The 13,721-nt window shown below is 43.3% G+C and overlaps 1 protein-coding gene across 2 annotated transcripts in view; it reads left to right on the top strand.

Moving 5' to 3' along the window:
- NEGR1 (neuronal growth regulator 1) overlaps positions 1–13,721 on the top strand; it is a 269,624-nt gene that overhangs the window by 163,923 nt on the left and 91,980 nt on the right. For both annotated transcript variants that reach the window (XM_086462209.1, XM_086462210.1), the window contains one exon: positions 5,393–5,518. In XM_086462209.1, coding sequence (XP_086318335.1) covers positions 5,393–5,518 — 126 coding nt within the window. The remainder of the gene's footprint in view (positions 1–5,392; positions 5,519–13,721) is intronic.

Raw genomic sequence — 13,721 nt, 5'->3', positions numbered from 1 at the left:
CGGGGCAATCCCTCCAGGCTCTTCGCCCAGTCCCTTTGCCCCACTGCCCCCCCCCGGTAGGGCCATTTGGTAAACTGTAGGAAATAGAAGATCAGTTTTTATTGCCACCTCTATTTAATGTCTACAAAGTCCCTATACCTTGTCCTAAATGGGAAGGTTTTAATTTAAAAGCATTTTAAGAAAAAATGTCAGATCACTGTAAAATGCTTTCCATTTTGGACCCCTGTACAAAATTTACTTGGAATTTTAATTTGTCTTTCATCCTAGCTTGTTAACTTGTCTCTTATGTATTTCTTTAATCCACATACTGCATAAATGTTTATTTGTTGCTATATTTAATTTTTTTCCTGACCTTCACAGTTGCCATGTGGGATGGGTGAAAGACTGTAGTTGCTGAAATGGATAGTAGCTCTGCAGAGGATTTAATCTTCACTTGAAGCTCGTCATAGCAGATATTACAATCTGCTCATAGGTCGGAGTCTGTAGAAGTATCATAAGAAATACATAGGCAAAATAAACATTTTAAAATTATTATTAATATGATTATGCATATATATTATACTCATAATTAATAAATTCCACAGATTTTAGTGATCTGAATGTAATGATCCCTATCAGTCAGTAAATAGCAGAAAAATTAGCAGCATACCAATATACCAGAAATCATTATTTGACTCAAACTGTGACGTTCCAGAAATACTACAGAAGTCAATTTCTATCATGGGAAAGAAGATCTTCCTAGGAAATTATTGCATAAACGATGCAACCTGCTCAGTGTCATTGTAATAAGTTACAGACATCTTCTATTAGATTTTATTTAATTTCCCCACTATAAAACCTAGATTAAAGAAGAACCCAGACAATTAGAAAATGAACAAAGCATGTACTTAAGAGAAAATCACTTAATCTGCGTTCTGTAAATCTCTAAAATTCTCCATCTTCTACCACGTCATAGTTCAAATCTTCCCTTAGAAAGACTGCAAAATTCCTGATAATAAGACTCAAAAAGAAACAAAAACGTGCACACGTCTTCTGAACCAGACCTTCCAGTCTTTAGCAAAATCTGGAGAGGATTTGTCCACTAGGATCTTGGCAAGGACGATGGGATCTGTGTTCTGTACAATGCTGAGCACACAAAATCACTGGGTGTAAAAACAGGGCTCAAACATGGTGCTGTACCCACAGAGCTCCCAGCCCACCATTTCCTTTTTTCATAAAGCTCATTTGTAGTTCTGTAATAGATCATCTAACAGGGCATGGGGGGAAAGAGCTCACTGAGATACAGGCACAAATAATGAAGTCAGAGAGGAAAGTGCTGTGGTAGGCAGCTGGCGATGACATCAGGAGTCCCGGTGGTGCCATCGTGAGACGCGGTGACTTGTGGCGGGTGCACTGCACCTGCTTGCTGTTGGAAGAACCATCAGGGAGGAACCGTTATACCAGAGAGTTTCTGTTTCCCCGATAAAAATGCAACAGACCTTACGTGTTTATAACCCTGGTCTCATATATAGCATAGATGCTATTATGAAATATGGTACATTTAAAAATCATATACAGCTGTGGCGTATTTTGGATATAATGGATGGGGGCATGACATACTGCCAGCAAGGACTGTGCGCGCTTGTGTCCCGTAGGCTCCAAAGGCAGGAAGAGAATTGACAGTGTTGATTTGCCCTTTGAGTGACAACGTCCAAATCTGAGATCCATAGGAAGGAGCGCGAAACATTATCTGGAGGCGCAAATTCCTTCTGTGTGCACGGGAATGCCAAAAGCTGTTATATACTGACTGTACCGATGGCTGCAGGCAGGCAGAGAGATCAGAAAATCTGTAAAAGAGCAGAGACCTGCCAGGGCTGGGCCATGAAGGCACTGCATTGCCCTCGCCCCTGGGACCCCAGCAGGGGCTGCTCCTGGGGAGGCAAACGCTCTGCTGAAATCCCAATGCTCAAAGGGTGTTTGTGCGTCCTTGAGGGGAGGATTTTGCCTCCTGAAGTTTGTGTGGCTTTTGAAAATAAGTGTTTGATTGAACGTTAATGCTTCTGCAGAAGCAAAGGCTGAATCACAACAGACCATGGCACTTTGGTGACGTGCTGCTTTGCCATGAGCGTCCCTTGTGTCGCACACTTATGCTGCCTTTCACTGCAGCTCGGACCCGAAACAACATCTTGTGTGCTCCAATACCGCAGTTCAGCAGAGCTGCACTGCGTAGTAGCGTGGGAGGGCTCCAAGGTGTGCTGGACAGAGCATTGCAGGCTCCTGGGCTCACTGCCGTTTGCCCGTTTGCAGTTAGAGATGCCTAAGTGTTTGCACAGATTGGTCAACAAATTAATTCCAGTCCAAAAGGAACAGTCAGTTAAGCTGCTGAAAGCAGCATCTTTCCCACCCCACCCCACCCCCCCCCGCCCCTGCCCCCGTCGTGTCTATTGCTTAGTTATGAAATTAAAATCAGGAAAGAAGTCAAATCATTGTTGCAGACAGAGAGGTGGGTATGCAGCCCAGCGTTTGGATGAAGAGCTTAAGGCTATCGGGGATGCTGGAAAAGAGGCTATGTAATACTTCTCTTTCACCAAAAAAGTCACTCTGTTGAAAAGCAAGCATACAAAGCTTCAGCTAAGGGAATACAAGTAAAAAAGCTGTACTTGCAACACCTGGGAGGGATGAAGCAGGTGATTCCTTAGAATCTGGTGGTAAAATCTTTCTTGCCAAACTCCCAGATGTAGCACTTCTGTACTTATGGTCCAATTCCTCTCACAGTTTTTATATGTTCTGTTGGAATTGTCCGTATTGTGTCTAAAATGGGATTGATTACATTAAAATCTGAAAAGGGAGCTGGCTACCATATGATTTAATAAATGTTACTATAAAAAATATAATTCATGACTTGTCGTCACCTTTATCTGGGCAGAATATATTTGGAAGAAGCAGACCTGTATGTCCAGCTACATACATTGTAATCCTGATACTCATAGACTTTGATTGGACATTTCAAAGGGGGAAACAGTAAGGCAGCACATATTTTAAGAAACAAGATGGATGCACTTATGCTGAGGCCCCAGATTTTTTACCTGATAATTCTAAATTGTGATGAAAATAAGACATCCTTTCCCACATTCAAAAAAGCCATAGCAATGAAAAAAGCAGCTCTCAAGTTAAAGGAGGTCTCCTGGTGCTCAGGCTGTGCCAGGGTCAGGATCAGGTTTAGTCCAGTCCCTTCCCTGCATCCGTCACCAGCAAATGGGTGGCTGAAATATCCACTTGTTGTTCAGTATACTGAGCAGGTTACAATTGCTTATATGATCCACCTTTTCTACTGGATCCTTATGCCACTCTGCTCACTGGATCTACAGTAGCTGAGCTGAAGGACCAGCAATAGTGTGCCAAAAGCTCCTCATTCCCACTGAAATTAATGTTACCATATTTCTAATCTGTTTTTATCAGTGATACTCATTAAATCAGTATACTGAACAACGAGAGGATATTTCAGCCACCCATTTTCTGGTGACGGATGCAGGGAAGGGACTGGACTAAACCTGATCCCGACCCTGGCACAGCCTGAGCATCAGGAGACCTCCTTTAACTTGGTTTAGTTTGTACTGTCCCCCCAGGTGCCATTGTGGCAGCACAGCAGGCTCTAGCCACATCCTCTGTGTTTAGTGACAAGTTTAAGGCAAATAAAAATCACCTGAATAAATAACATCAGGTATCAGGTGTGAAAAATCCCTCTATGATACTGCTTCAGTAATGCCAGAACATGAGCAGATCTCTCTCTTTTTCTACCTTCAAAGGTGCAGAACCTTGAATGAGAAGTTTCATGCTGTTGGAAATATTACACCATAACATTTACTTAATCTGGAAGATATTTCCACAGTTCCAAATAGATATTGCATCAGTCAATTGTATGTATTTACTTGTGAGAAGAACTGTTTTGAGTTATTTGATTCCTTTACTTGACTTTCTGGAAGTACATTCTTTCTTGAAGGATAAAGGAATAAGTAGCTCAGATTTAGGAAGATACTTTTAAAATATTATAGACTGAATAAAGCCATTGCATATGCCCCATTACTCATGATATCCTACTCTCAGATGAATATCTACATTTCTGATAGAATGATCCATCGCCAGTTGTCTTTAGGAAGTAGATTTATTTTTCATACTCTGTACATATAAGTAAGAATTCCTTTCAATGTTTTGTCTACTGCCAAGCCGTAATGTTAATGGCAGTTAACTTGATCTGGGACGGGAGAGTGGGGGAGACCTGTATGGGTTTCAGGGTATGGGGGACCCCAAGGAAGGGGCATGGCATGGCATAGCTGGCATGGGGTGGACATGTTGGTGGTGGCCGTTAGCGGTCTCCTTGAGGACAGGAGAGGTTTGTGCAGAAGGAAGTTGAGTGCTGGGTTCCCATTGGTACCCATGTACCTTGCAGAGCACTTTGGTTTGAAAGCAGTCATAACAGAAGGTTCTGAAACACCCACATGGAAGATCTGTATCTTTTACAGTTGTTTGTACAAAATTTGTTATTTACCATATAAAGAATAGTGCTTTTTAGAAACATCAATAAGGGTGTGCCTTGTTCCCATATTGATTTGATTTCTATATCAAATGTAATAATAAGACATGTAAAGAAATACATAAATCTTTAGAAAGAAAGCTTCATTCTGAAATCCAGAATTCTTGCCTTCATGGCTGGGACCCTGAGTTCTTTTCCTCGCAATGTAACATAACAAGAAGTAAAGTATTCCCTCGAGGGTAGGCCATCTGATGTTTTCCATCATCTTCCGTCCATGTGGAACTCTGTTCTTTTATTCCCAGATGTATAAGTAGTACAGAAAATGTCATTCGGTGAAGAATTTTGCTGATGAAATGAAAGAAAACAATCTAGCTTTTTTTTTCTTAGCCATGTTGCTACTGCAAGGCTAAAAGCAATGCAAAGCAACAGAAGTAAATGCATTTTAGTCTTCTCCATGAACAGATGTGACTCTCCAAGTACACATGGAGTAGCTGTAATTGGCACTATTATTTTTAAAAGTACAAGAAAAAATTTAATTTCGTCTTCTTTGCAAATTGTCACAAGCAAGCTCAACCTTCTCTTAAACAAGAGCATCCATCAGTAGCAGTTTACTGGGAACTTGATAACAATACCATGCTTGGCACAAAATCGAGGAATCTGTTGCTTTCTTACTCGTAGCATTTCAAATCCATGGCTGAGCTTCTGCAAATGTGCTGGAAATAGCTGTGGTCACACCTAAACAAGGGTTTTGCATAGTTCTGCAAGTATTTTTATCAGTAATGGCAATATGGGTACCGCAGCGCTCCTCAGCTCATAGTGCTCTGGCAGGATTGTGCTGATTCTACAGCTTTCCTTGACAACTTTCTCCTTGTTTCGTTCCAGTTTCTCCGAAGATATTTCGTATTTCGAGCGACATCGTAGTGAACGAAGGAAGTAATGTCACTCTGGTATGCCTGGCCACGGGGAAGCCAGAGCCTTCCATTTCCTGGAGACACATCTCTCCTTCTGGTAAGCACGACTACCTCTCACCTGGAGCTTTCTGCAGTGTTTCACCAGTAACAGGCTTCGCGTTTTCAGTTTTGGCAGTGTGACAGCATCACTTCTGGATGCCTTAAAAACTGTGTGCCTAACTAGACCTTTAGAAAATCAAAGCTTCTGCAGATTTCAGCTGAGATTGGTGAAAACTATAATGCTGCTGTAATAGAGGAATGTAGAAATACAGGCACCCTGAATATAGCTGTATTTTTAAGCCCATTTTAACAGGTAAATGCAGACATTTACCAAACAATTCCAGTTGAAAGCAAAACAAAAAAATAATCAAGAACACACGGGGCTCTCTAGAAGCAGGACCAAAAGATAAAACATGGAGACATCATGCAATAGATTTAATTTAATGTAGCTACCATTGAACCATTAGTCCATGGTACACCATAGCTTGTTAGAATGGTTTTATTGAACAAATGGAATTATATATATGAAAAGTTGCAAAAAAAATGGCATCTAAAAACACAGTTTCTATTTAATATTTGCATTTATACTTTTAATCCTCGTAACACACTTAAAGAAAAACTTTTAGCTAACGTTCCAGGCATATCTGCACTGGTTGACATGGTGTGGAGCCACTGACGTGAGCTCCCCGCGAGCAAAGCAGGGTCTGTCTTGCTCGGAGGTGGGGGGATCACCGCTCCTTATCTCAGAGCTACTGCCTCTGGAAATCCCGACGGGGTTTGTGTTTCTGAAAGGAGACACCGCCCACTTCCAGCTGGCTCTTGCATGCAAGACTGGTGTTGTGCTGGTTCTTTTATAGGGACTCTACAATGATAATTGGTTTTACAGTGAAGGTCTTTCTGTTTGCTCACACAACTTTCACGAAATCCATGTAATCGCAGGGAAGAATGGTTTCATGGACTGTCACAGCTTACCGTAGTGTCTCATAATCCTGAGTAACAGTTTGCTTTACAAAAGAAGATCTGAGAAAAAAAAATACCCAAAACCACTTTTGACCTTTAAGACAATGACAATGAATTCTGCTTGAAGTGTCCATCAAGGGACTAGGGAAAAAAATTCAGTTGTAGCAAAAAATGGATTTTAACTAAATGTCAAATAAAATTTTATTGGAAACTGTGGTGATACTTTGCTGTAATAGCTTAAAGCATTAGATTGTCTACAGAAAGGAGCTGTTACAATTTTCGTGGAGAGGAAAAAAGCATAAAAGGAGAATTAGTGCACTCAGGCTGGAGAAGGGTTCTGAGGAGGAATTAGATCCTCTTCGTCTTGATTTCAGACAAAATTAATGCACGTAATCACAAGGGCTTTCAGTGAACCCACTGATTTTGTGTCTTGACCAAAGGACCGAGAATGAGGACTGAGAGGAAAAATGTGATCATTCAGTGCAGACCCATTACACCTACCACAATGAGAACTGAAAATGGAATTCGAGGAAAAGACTAATCAAAGGTATCACGGTGCAGGGAGAGTAAATCAGAGTGCTCACGGTGCAGTGATGATGAGCTCTCACCAAGCATCCAGCACATCAAAGTGCAGGCAGACGGGTATGTTTTCTCACTGCTGAAGACTTAAGGGCAGGCAGTCACAGCCTGTGCTTTGTTTCTCTTCCTTTGCCCAATACCCGCTTCGTTCTGCCTCCTCAGCCCTTCTTGGGTATAGCACCTGTAGCAGACAGCAACACACATTTACCACATGCTTCCTATTTCATCCTCTCTGCTGGAGCATCTTGACCAAGTAGCTGGCAGGTGATTCTGCGAATCCCATACCCTTCTTCTTTTAGGATTTTCTTTGGGAAAGGGCAGCATGTTGGATTGGTTTTACCTCACTTACTCTCTCGCCAGGTAGTGATCAGTTAGATGAAACACCAACATGGGCTTAACATACTTGATACTTAAAAAAAATGGAAAACCACAGACGGTCTGAGGTGGGCAGGGACCTCGGGAGATCAGCTGGACCAGCTCCTGCTCAGAATGTGTCCAGTTGGATTTGAGTATCTCCAAAAATGGAGACACCACAGACTCTCTGGGCAACCTGTGCTGGTGTTTGATCATGCTCACAGGTAAAAAAAAACTTTTTTCATGTTTAAATGGAAGTTTCTGTGTCCCAGTGAGAGACAATTGCCTCTTGTCCTGTCACCAGCACCTCTGAGGAGAGTCTGGGTCCATCAGGTACAGGACCCCCAAGCCCTCCCCTCCCCAGGCTGAGACCCCACCTGCCTCAGCTACTCCCCGGTTCAGATGCTCTGGCCCCTTCATCACCCTCATGTCCCTCTGCTGGGATCCTTCCAGGATGTCCGTGTCTCCCTTGTCTGGAGGGGCCCTTCAGGACAAGCACGTATAATTAATTACGAAAACAGTGAGGTATGCACCCAACTCAAGAACCACCATTAGCCTGGATCTAATATTCCCTTCCCGTGGCAGGGGGATGGCCTAAATGATCTTTGAAGGTCCCTTCTAACCCAAACCATTCAGTGACTCTGTGATTTACCAAAAGCAAAGAACATTAACACAGTTAAAGTTGTTACAGACACGCTTGGTTTCTGCCCCTTTTCCCGATGATTAGTGCAACTTTCCCTCTCCACGGGGGCTGAAGGCTGGTGGCTTCATTGTGGTGGGGGGTTGTTATGGTGAGTTGTCAGCACCCAGGATCCTTCGCGGGGAGGAATACAGATTAGCCGGGGATGCCTGCTCTGTTGGAGGAGATGCTGCACCAGCTGAACCAGGCAGGACAAAGCTGCAGGCAGGGCAGGACAAGTCCAGGCAGAGATGCTCTGACAAGCCTTAGTGCTGAGGCCTGGCAAACTTGCTGCAAATGCTACATTACAGGGATGAATCGTCACAAACCCCATTTCTTCCAAGAGGCAAGCACCAATGAGGCCTTGGCTGTCCCCTGGTTGATTAATGGACAGAACTCTGTCTGGAGTGGGACAACACAGGATCCAAATTACTTTTTGCTCAAAAATCTTATAAAATGTGATGGAAGCAAACATGTAATTTACAGAATATGTTCTGCCCACTAGTCTACCAAACAAAGAAGAATTTCCCCATTTCAGTAAGGCTGGACCACTTTTGTGGTCAGGTGTATGTTCTAGTGTACAGACAGTTATAAATGGCACTCAAATCCAATTACCAGTCTGGCAAACAAGAAGCCTGGATTTATTAGAAAATAAAATGCAAGAGAGTTGAAAACGTCAGATTTCTGTAACGGTTTATATTCTGTTTGCCGCAAATTACCTTTATCTAAATGTAAGCTTCATCTGCACTTTATAATTTCTACCAGTTTTCTCCTGTAATTCCCAATGGCACTAATGAGGCTTACATGCAAGCATTGCATCTAAAATGCAACACTAAATTATATTAACAAATCATATTTAGAGTATTCTGAAATTTTTTGTCAAAGCTGCTACTAAAAGATAAGAAACTGAAATCTCTGAATACAAATGATTCAATGTAGACTAATTCCAACATACTATCCTGATTTGCATCAATGCAGCCTTTACTTGGATAAGGTCGGATTCAATTTTTTTGAACAAGAGATAAAATGAACCCTTAGTAGGAATAAATATAAAACGTATTTAGAGATGATTTTTAACTTAGTACATAAATTATTGGCCTGGAATCTTTATTGTGCATGTTTAACTTGCAGTCATTATGCAAATGCTTTCATTATATAAATATTCATTACACAAACCCATTATGTAAATCCACAAAATCTACACATTCAGTGTAACACCATGAGAAACAGGGGGCTGTAGTTTGTAATCTGAAAATCTCGTATTGTTGAAATGTCATCTGAATAAATTGCAGGTATTACTTATTTTGTACTGACATTTAAGAACAAAGTGCAGCATCAATAGTTTAAGAATGAAACCAGAATTTTAAAGAATTAAGGTCTGCCTGAAACAGAATTCCAGCTCTTAACACCTGTACGCACACTGGGTGTGTTACACTGCTGGTTCAGAAAGGCGAGCTCTGCCAGCGTCGCCAGGAGCAGTAACAACACAAGCCATTCAGAAATCGTTTGATAAACTGTTACTACTTTGCAAAGTTCAGGCGGTGCGTGTCGAAACTCGTTTCCACTTTGGTTTTGACAAAACTTTCCAAAGGTGAGTTGTCCCAGCCGCAGTGGGACTGATGCCCCGGGACATGCGGGTGACACAGCAGAGCGGCCATGCTCAGGTCCCTGAGCCGAGCAGGGGCCAGCAGCAGAAGCAGACACCGCCTGAGCTCTTTGCTGCTTAGGACAGGCTAACTAGGAAAACCTGGCATTGCCTGCCTGAATCGAAATAGGTTAAATTCCATAGTTTCAGAAAGACTTCTGGAAAAATCAAAGTTTTTTCTACCTAACTCCCTTAAAATGACGCTTTTTGAAAATACACACCATACTCTAATGTTCAGGATAGAGAAGTATTTCATTTGCTTGAATTAAGCAAAGGGAGAAAAGTGGGCCATCTCTCTACATCCCAGCAGGTTGTTTTGGCAGTTGCCACCACAGCACGTGCACGGAGGCACCGGAGGGGCTGCTCTCTCTCCGGGGACGGATGCAGTGAGAGCTAGCAGAGCAGATGAGGCGGTTGGTCAGACGTTTACGGTTATGTTTTGCCAAATTAGCTAAATATCTGGGTGGATGCTGGGGGAAACAAGGTGCTTCAAAGAAGCACAGCTGCTTTTAGACAACAGTGACCAGGATGGGTCTATATCAAATGCAAAGAGAGAGAGGGGCGTAAAAAGTTTGCAAGAGTAGCCGCACTCTTGACTTTGCTGTCGTGATATTTAGCACAAGTGTTGTTAGAGGAAGTTCATGTGTTTCAGACACACGTTTTCACTAGTCGGTTCATGTTGGCATCACACTGTTACCCCGTGGATTCAAGCGCAAGGCTGGGCTTCACACACAGACTCTGCAGCACCAAGTGTGGTGCGAGAAGTGAGGGCAACCAAGAGGTTCACCTCAGAAGTGCGCTCCTGGTCCAAACTAAAATGCTGATATGGATGCACCCAAAGTGCACGAACTCCATCCCCTGAAATGGAGGAAATCTGGTGGATGCTGTCCTGGAGTGAGCTATGCATGGTCCTGCCACGAGCAGGAGTTGAGCCCATGCAGCCTGGACAGATCTGCTCCAAAGCAAAGCCACCCCAGATCCCCACACAGTGCTCATTAGGTCCTCAGCACTGTGTTAATCTCCACAACCACTCCTATCATGCTGCATTACCCGCTAGCGTAGACTGAGCATTGTTGCATCGCTAGCTCAACAAGGAGTCAGACATGTTGATGTACATTTTGCTAGCGGGTTTCACAGCCACTGTCTGCAGGCGAAAAAAAGAAGAAAAATAAGATTGAGACATAGGAATCTCCTGTTTTATTTGTAGTTGTGTGGAGTGTGTGGAGTGCTTGCTGACCATAGCATCCTGGCTTCTCTGCCTTGTTCATATTGAATGGTCCCCCTCTGCCTTTGTAACAGCTCAGCCTGCATCCCTGGTGACTTCTAGTTTCATAATTCCCAGTTCTTCCCTGATCTCTTGCCCTTTTCTCAGTGTTTTATCCCCATTGTCTAATTTCTAGTTCTTTTCCTGCAATATGAGGGTAAACTGGACATGCGGATATGCATGCATTTGGGAAAGCAGATTTTCAGAAATTGTCAGTTTAGTTGAATGAAGACAGTTTTCCCATGTCAAGCGAAAGGAAATTCCTAGCACCAGGACACTCTCATCATTCATTCAGTCCTGTTTCCAGAGAACAGCAACGCTTAAGCGTTTCCAAAATAACCCAACAACCCCCCCAAAAACCCTGTAAGGACTGTTTAGCACATGCAAAATAACAGATTTTTCACTAACACTGAGGAAAGCTACACTTATTCAGAAATTAGCCTGAATTTAGACTTGAACACATTCACAAGATGACTCCTCTCCTTCTCTAACACATTTCATTTGCTGTTGGGGCATGTGTGCATGAGTGTGATATGACTGAACTGAATCTAATGCCCATCCTATTGTTTCTGGACAGCCCTGAAGCTGTGAAGATGTATTGTATTAATGTATCATCACAGCAATGTCGTTCTGACGATATATTAGTGTAATACATCTTCGGAGCACTCAAATGATAGGGCTGTCTGGGAAGACTGAGTCTGAGAGCCGATCCAATTCAATTACAGGACAAAAGGCAATGCTAGTGCCTGAACAGGCAGTGTGATTCCTACAAGACTCTTCCTGAAGCAGACTGCTACAGAAAGGTGGTATTGGGAGTGGGGGGAGAAGCAAAGAGGCTTTTTTAATACTTCTAGCTAAATCCTAAGAAACAAACAAAGCTCGATAGGAGCACAGATAATGTCAAATATTTCGTTCCACTTGCACTTCTGCTAGAGAACCACCGTTTCTCAGATGTTATCCACACGTGACAGAAATAAGTATTTTGTTGAAGTGCAAGTACTCTGAACCTGGTTTTTCAGGCTGAAAATACTTAACTGACATGAATTATTATCAGATTTCCAAGGCTTTATGTGCGTACAGTCTGAGCTCTTCTTTTAAAATGCTCCATCTCTTGCCTGAAAATGGTTTTAAAACTGAAAGTTTTAGGAACAAAAGTTTCTGGCTTGTGTCTTTTGTCCTACTAGATTCTAAAAATCTAACAGGTATCATTGCTGGTGAGGGTTATTTCACACCACTCTTTCCCTTTAATATATCTGCAGTTGTGCATTATGTAATTCCTGATCTACGAGAAATTGCTCCCATCCACACCCCACTTACCCTTGCACAGCGAAGATACTCCCAGTAGTAATCAAGTTGTGTGAAGGATCTCGCCACTGAACCACACTTTCCCAACTCCGTAATTCAAAGTCCAGTTAGCAAGTCCTTCAAACAGCCTGGCAATGCTGCCATCCGAAAAGACCTCTTTGGCTTGAGCTGCTTTGTCCCTGATATCTTAAAATTGGTGATGATTGTTTCCTGTTTCATGGGTTTGGGTTTGCAATGCCTGGAGTCTCTGTTCCATCGTCTCACTCTCGAAGTGATCCCATCTCACTCCCCCAGCTGCTTGGTAAGAGCCCTAAAGGTAATGAAGGGTTTTCTCACAGAGCCATCACTTCATCAAGGTGATGTCCTGCAGGAGACAAACCTTTGAGGCTGGAGGCGATGACGTGCTCACGGGCTGCAGGGTGGAGCAAGCTCCTGCCCCACTCGAGATGTTGTGTCCTGAGCCACCATAGCGTGCAGCCACCTTTCCTAAATGGAAGTGGATTTATTGCTGCATTAGACCAAAAGTGAAGCAAGTTCCCTTTAGGTGTCTAAGAGAAGAATGCAGAATAATTCAGTGATTTAACCTGATCAGCAATGGCAGTGATATGCATCCCTTATGCCATCATTACTCATCTTGCAGGCAACAGCTTCATTACGGCGCTAGCGCTGTGCTCCTCGTTCAGGTGAAGCATTACCAGACTGAGCTGAAACATCTGTTCCTTGCAAGCGAGCTGGAAGTGTTTGGAGGTGAGCCAGCAAACCTTCAGAGATAGACCAGGGCAGGGATGATCAGCAGTGACAGGCCAAGATTGACTGTGATCAGGGAGGTTTTACTTGTGTGGTGGATGAGAGGAGCCAAGCAGGGGAGTCCTGCACATAGGTGTCTGCTCCTCTGCCTCTCCACTTAGCCCCTGGCACCTGCCAGCATTGTCTGTCCAAGCTTCGGGAGGAAGCAAGGACAGACAAGAATCTGCTCTCAGCTGTCCTGAGCCACCAGAGAAACCTGCAGATTGCCTGTTGGCTGTGTGTTGTACATGTTGGCATCAGCTCATTGCAGAAGTAATGACTTCAACACCAGCATATTATGCTGACAAAGATAACGTTAGTTTGGGGCTCAGATGCCTTGGGGCTTTACAAAGCCTTTGTGTCCTGCTCCTGGACTGGGTTTATGGAGAACACCCCTTCTTTTCCTGTCTTGACATAAACTCCTCATTTTTTGCCACTTGAGGAAGCGGCTTGGCTCAGCTCTAGGTTTACAGCTCCATGTTGCACTACTTTCAGCAACCCCATTGCTTTGCATTTTTTATTGAACGTGGATGCCTGCTTCTCCCAATCATCAGCTCCAGCCAGGACCCCCAGCAGCGAGGAAATCTTCCAGCCTGGTGGCCTGACATGTTTCCCTGTCACTGAACAGGGCTTTGGGCTGCTGCTGACACCAGCTGGGACTGGGCGCCTGAGCAATTCGTTCAGTTGCA

The sequence above is a fragment of the Leptosomus discolor genome, chromosome 3 (genome assembly GCF_034619465.1).
Source record: "Leptosomus discolor isolate bLepDis1 chromosome 3, bLepDis1.hap2, whole genome shotgun sequence".
Classification (NCBI taxonomy): Eukaryota; Metazoa; Chordata; class Aves; order Leptosomiformes; family Leptosomidae; genus Leptosomus; species Leptosomus discolor.
Note: the sequence above shows the minus strand (reverse complement) of the source record. Positions and strands in the feature narration are given on the sequence as shown.